This window comes from Homalodisca vitripennis, unplaced genomic scaffold (assembly GCF_021130785.1).
Source record: "Homalodisca vitripennis isolate AUS2020 unplaced genomic scaffold, UT_GWSS_2.1 ScUCBcl_6090;HRSCAF=13141, whole genome shotgun sequence".
Classification (NCBI taxonomy): Eukaryota; Metazoa; Arthropoda; class Insecta; order Hemiptera; family Cicadellidae; genus Homalodisca; species Homalodisca vitripennis.
The window spans coordinates 16,213-22,987 of NW_025782213.1; the positions used below are offsets into that span (position 1 = coordinate 16,213).

The 6,775-nt window shown below is 35.6% G+C and overlaps 1 protein-coding gene across 1 annotated transcript; it reads right to left on the reverse strand.

Moving 5' to 3' along the window:
• Positions 1-4,189: 4,189 nt before the first annotated feature.
• LOC124373656 (extensin-like) lies at positions 4,190-6,508 on the reverse strand (the record flags this gene model as incomplete). The annotated part of the gene is made up of 2 exons (XM_046832007.1): positions 6,500-6,508; positions 4,190-5,032 (listed from the first exon to the last, which is right to left on the reverse strand). Coding segments are annotated over exons 1-2 (852 nt in total), but the record flags the coding sequence as incomplete, so codon positions are not given.
• Positions 6,509-6,775: the final 267 nt, after the last annotated feature.

The window sequence follows — 6,775 nt, forward strand, 5'->3', positions numbered from 1 at the left end:
ATTTCGAGATAAACGAATGATCTTTGCAAATGTTGATGTGATAAAACTATTTAATGAACATTTTCAAGAGTATAAAAGTACCACATTAACTTTGTTATTTAATTTAAATAAAATATATGAGTAAAAGTTTTATTAAAAAAGTATATTTTTACTTAGTTATTATAGACATGATTTTTAAAACACCCATGTGGTTTTCATAAAACATTTTAGACGTTTGTCACCATTAGATTAGTGAATATCAATTATTAAAAGAATCAATTTAGCACACCTCACCACAATCAGTGTCCGGCATATGTTTGCTAACGGCGACAAGCCCGCTGCTTTAGAGTATCCAGGGATCAGTTCACGGCCCCAGGATAAGGACAGAAATGAGTCCATTATCCTATTGTTGTTTACTGTGGGGACTCGAGTCCCCGTCACACTTTGTATGTGGTACTCCTGTGATGGATCGATAGCTGTTGTACGTGGGCTCTTCTGGTCCCTCTGGACCACTTTCACATTTCCTCAACTGACTTGGTAAATGTCACATAAAGCCTCGTAAGTTAGGGGCAACTTGCTATAAACCTTTTTGTACATTCCTAAACTGTAGTAATGTCATACAAATCCTCCCGTAAGGAGGGGCACTCTGGCTGTAACCTTTTTGACATTCCTAAACTTTAGTAATGTCACACCAATTCCTCGTCAAGTGGCATTACTAAAACTCCTTTTGACATTCCTCAACTTTATAATGTCACATATAGAGCCTCTTGCAGGTGGCTTTAACTATATACCTCTTTGACATTCCTCTACTTTTTTAATGTCACATAAAGCATCTTCAGTGGCTTTACTATAACCTTTTGACATATCCTCAACTTTTTTAATGTCACATAAAGCCCCTTCATTGCATTTAATCTATAACCTCTTCTTTCACGTCGTAACTCAAAACTATGGTAATGTCACATAAAATCTCGTAAGTGGGTCACTGCTATAACCTTCTTGACATTCCTTAACTTTTAGTTTAAATGTCACCACTAATCTTCGTCAGTTGCATTACTATATAACCTCTTTCACCATAACTCAACTTTGGTATCTAAATGTCACATAAACGCCTCTTCAGTGCTTTAACTATATACTCTTTGACATTCCTCAACTTGTAAATGTCAATAAAGGCCCGTAAGTGGGGCACTGCTATAACCTTTTTGAAATTCCTAAACTTTAGAATAGTCACACAAATCCTCGTCAGTGGCATTACTAATAACTTCTTTGACATTCCTCATCTTTTTTAATGTCAACATAAAGCCCTCTTCTGTGGGCTGTACTATAACCACTCTTTGACATTCCTCAACTTTAGTAATGTCACATAAAGCACTCTCGTAAGAGGAATTACTTATTGATACTACTTTGACATTCCTCCAACTTATTAATCCTCACCATAAAACCTTAGTATGTGGGCTTTACTGTAACCTCTTTCGACATTCACCCTCAACTTTACGTAATTTCCAACATAAAGCCTCTAGTAAAGACCTAGGACATTACTATAAACCTCATTTGGGACATTCCTCATACTTTATTAATTGTCACACAAAACCTTGTAAGTGGCTTTTACTAATAACCCAACTATTTGAAACATAATGTATTAGTTAAACAGATTGAACTTTAAATCTGTACCCTAACAGTTATGACAACAGGTGTATGACAATAAGGTGGTATGGAGAATCTTTCTTGGAAGTTCTTAGTTATGTATTATTTAGGCTCGTTTTATATGTAGAGAAAAGTTACATTTTATTTTAAAGTTATAATGTAATGCTTTATTTTATTTTTGTGTTTTTATATGTTAATATTTTTGGTTCGGAAATTTTAAATTGTTTGAAACAAATAGAAGTTAATTTTTAATTTAATTTATCTGATTTGACAAAAGAAGAAAACCTTTTCTTGAAAAAATAATTTTTACAAAGACAACTTGATTGTGTACAGCTTTTGGGGAAATAAGATAATTTTAAATATCTAATAAGTTCAAGGATTGTTATTTTTAAGTCCAAAATTTAAATGAACTGCCTAATAAATTAAACATAATTTTAAAGTGGATTAGAGAAAGTATTCTATCTGGCTTCTTACTACTTATTAATATAAAATTTAAATTAATTATTAAACTATATTAAATATATAGTAGAGTCTGGTCACGTATATATACGCTGTAAGCTGCCCATTCGGGAAACCCTTATCCTCGCTAAGAAAAAACTTGATCTTCGCAGACCTAGACCGCTTTAAAAATCCCGCGAAACACCGCGAATACTTTTAATACAAATCTTTATTACACATTCAAATTTTTTCTAACAATTAAAAAATGTTCCATTAGTCTCTCATATTCATCCTATAGATCAAGCTTAAGACGAGGTTTGTGCCACGGTTTTCATAACCAACCATTAGAACTCGTAAAACCGCGATTGTCGCTCGTGTGAGCCCAACACCCCTCGTACATAATGGATACTGAGGCTGAAGTATGGATTCAAAATGGTAAAACAATGAGGAATGTATTATAATGAATAAAATCCATTATTGAGCATACGCGATTACAAAGCATGTTGCAGTGGGAGAGAGTTAGTTAGCGAATAGCAGACCTTTTCTAATAACTATTCACAGATTTTTAGCGGTGTTCGGAAAAAATCGGCACCAACGTAAAGTTTGGCTGCCAATACTATGGTTAAATCCACAATAAGGTGGAAGCCGCAAAAGTCTAAAGGTAGGCCTTGACTTCCATAAACAGGAAATCTTTAAGTTTTACCAAATAAACTTAAAAAATTTACATTATATATTGATTGTACTATAATAACGTGATGATAATTCAGTCCGAGATAAATCTAAATAATTCACAACCAGGAATTGCAGTCCTGACCGCGTACAAAAGATATCATATGAGTTAGTGACAATGTTAAAGTTGACATCCTGACGTAGATGGGGTTTTTCGTGATTGTCATCACTAGCCTTCTGGTTAGTCGCCAGTTTTTATGAAATTAAGTTCTATCGCCTTAAAAGGTTGACGTCATCATTTTTACTTTCTCTTGTTAGTCGCCAGTTTATATGAATTAGTTCTGTCCGCTTTAAAAGGTGACGTCCATCACTCACCCTTTCATGATCTCGCAAGTTGTATGAATTAGTTCTGTCGCCTTAAAAAAGTGACTTCATATCACTTACCTACTGGTTACTTTGCCAGTTTTATAAATTATTTCTAAATGTTTTTTACTAAAGTGACGTCATCACTCACTTTTTGATTAGTTGGCCATAAAGGGAATTGTATGAATTTAAGTTTTGTCGCTTTAGAATGTATAGTTCCGCTTTACAACATGACGTCATCCACTCCCTTCGTGGTTAAGTTGGCCAGTTTTATGAATTAGTTCTGTCGCTTTACAAACGTGACGTCATCACTCACTATCTTGTTTAGTCGCAAACCTTAATAAATTAATTCTGATGATTTACAACTGTGATGTCATCACTCACTTTCTGGTTAGTTGCCAGTTTTATGAATTACTTCTGTCTCTCTTACATACCTGAAATATCTTCTGAATTATAGAAGTAACTAGAAGAAGGATGTTCTGTTTGGTTCAGTGCGGTAAGCTAAACTTAATAAGTGTAGAAGTTGCAAAAGCAATAGAGAGATAATAGTTACAATAAATACGTAGTAAACAGTAGAATAACGCCGGTAATTGGGCAATACCATCAAGGTAAGGAGGTTGTAGTGTGCCATAGTACCACTACTATACAGTTGTTGTTCATTGTTTTACTCCCTTCTTAGGTCTAGTGCCAATAAACTTTGGACGTAAACTCACCACGTCATAAATTACGCTAGACTAACCCTTACTACTTGTAGTATCAATAGAATAAATACACACGGTTTGGAAGCTTGTTTGTTTTATTTACAAAAATATAAAAATACAATAAATGATTATTTATTTAGGCTCGAGCCACGCTTCAAGTCACCTGAAACAAAAAGAATAAAAAAGACGTTATACATTATTTTTGTTAACTATGCGGAATATATTTAAGAAGCCTACCGTTATAAAAACTATCGTGTATACCAATGTAACAATTAGATTAATGGAAAATATGTTTTTGCTTATACAACCAAGAAAAACATGCTGTTGAAAGGTTAGTTCATTTTTAATTTTTTTATATAATTTTTTTATTTGAAAACGATGTAAGCAAACGTTAATACCTTCTTAGAAACTAGGCAGTCCGTAAGTGGAAGCTGGTGCACCTGGTGCAGAAGCAGATGCTGGGGGAGGAGGTGGTGGTGGTGGGGGAGGTGGGCGGGTGGTGGAGGTGGGAGGGGGTTGGAGGGTGGAGGTTGGTCGGAGGAGGTGGTGGAGGTGGTGGAGGTGGAGGAGGAGGCAGGAGCTGGTGGAGCATATGAAACAGAAGGAGGAGCTACTTGAGATGGAAATAAACGCGGGAGGTGGTGGAGCGAAGATGCTGGGGAGGAGGACCAAATGCTGGAGGAGTGGACACAAAAGCTGGTGGAGGGGGAGCAAAAGCTGGAGGTGGGGTGAGCAAATGCTGTAGGAGGAGGGCCAAATGCTGGGGGAGGTGGGCCAAAAGCTGGTGAAGGAGGTGCAAATGCTGAAGTAGGAGGTGCAAAATGCTGAAGGTGGGGGAGCAAATGCTGTAGTAGGAGGAGGACCAAATGCTGGAGGAGGTGGACCAAAAGCTGGTGGAGGGGGAGCAAAAGCTGGAGGTGTGGGAGCAAATGTGCTGTAGGAGGAGGGCCTAAATGCTGGGGGAGGTGTGGCCAAAAGCTGGTGAAGGAGGTGCAAATGCTGAAGTTTGGAGGTGCAAATGCCTGGTGGTGCATACGGAGCTGAAGCCGGAGGTGGGGCAAATGCTGGTTGCTGGAGGAGACGATTGAGGTGAGCCTAGAAAGCGTCGCTGGTGCAGTGGGGGAGAAGTCAATGGGCTGGGCAGGCGCTGCTGGTGGAGCAGCAGCACCTTGTGGGACCGATGGGGGGTAGATACCATCCCCGAGGACTCCGGCGACCGCCAAACAGGTGGCGATAAATACCTGCATTGTACAATTTTTACATTCAAAAAAAGAAGTACATTGTTACAACTATGGTTACTAATAATAATAAATGTGATCATGAACGAATTATTTCTATTATTGGAGTTCATACTAAGAAGTTACCTTTGTTATTTTATATTTGTAATTAGAAAATATATAATGGTGTAACATGTAAAAAAAGTATCTATACAGGCAAGTTTGAGTATGGATACAAGTTGTAACAATATAGATCGGCCTGGGCGACGGGAAGGGTAAAAAATAACCATAAAGCACTTATGGAACAAACATTGCTTGATTTATTCAAAGCTAATATATCTATTAAAATAAGAAAATTTTGCAAAGACTATTTCTGCACTAATAAATAGTAACCCGGTATAATGTTACGCAGATGATTTAATAATCCGATAAAAATTACCGACCAGATAAAAACTTGGCACCAATTGGTTCTGCAGAAATCTATAAAACTGATGTCTCATGAGGTAAAAACGAGTCCTTGGAAAACAATACATTGATGAAACACTCAAAGCTAAGTGCCTTAGTTTGTTGTCATTTGTTTTAAACGCTGTTTCCTAAGAAATCAAATAAAAAATGCTTATAAACAAAACCGGAAAGATTTACCACTAATTTATAAAACTATTTATATAACCGGAGCAAATAAGTGTTATATAATAAGTATAAAAAATATAATAATAAGTATAAGAAATATAATAAGTGTTATGTAAGTGTTTTTCATTAAATTATAGTTTGTTTGATATACAGGTATAGACTTATGCAAATTTAATATGTTAAATACTGAATTAGTAATATACTAATGCTGATATTGGCTCACTTACTTGTCATTATCAAAGGGGTTTTAGATTTCCACAAAAGTTACTTTTTAATAACTCAACCAAAAATTAAATAAAAATACCAATATGTAAACTTTTAAATTTGTGATATTTGTCATAAATTGTTTATAATAAATAGAAATATTTGTTAGATTTTATTCCCCAAAGTCATCGCTATCTTCCACCACAACTTTTGGGTTCTTCTGTGCTTCTTTACCTCCTGAACTATAAGTATACACCAAGAATAAATATTCTTTTTTTAACAGGATTAACAAAGTATTTATACTTTGAGAATATAATATGTATTTATCAAATCAGGCGTACAAGCACTGGTTTGCGATGTACCTTAAGGTAGATAACGGAATCTGATTAACATATTAAATTATACCAGCTTGGTAATGTCAAAAACTGTCAACTGATAAATGACACAAAAAATCTTTTGATACATCAAAGAAAAAAAATTTTGAAAAGAATACCAACGTACCAACAATTAAGATTTTTTTTATAGTAAAAACGTTAACGAGTGGTGCTAGATGTGTGGTTGTTGTATTTTACTATAGCTGAACGTCCCACCGGTAAGAGCGATACTTCACATATAATTAATTACAAGCCAATAATACGTTAATAAGCTTCTACTCACCTTGATCATGACTACTCCTGTAGAAGTGTACTGTAGCTACCCCAGGTACTGCGAGTATTTATATCGACCTAGGACAAACAGACTTACTACACTCACTCTCTTGACCTCCACTTGATCTGATAATCCGTCGTTATTCTGGATTAATCGGCTCAACCAGCTAAATATGAACTCTGTTTGGGCTCAAACACACATGATCTATATTTGATCTACTATAGCAAAAATTAATAAACCCATGTTTTCCAACTATTTCAGAGTGTTGTTTTCTTCTGTTACAAA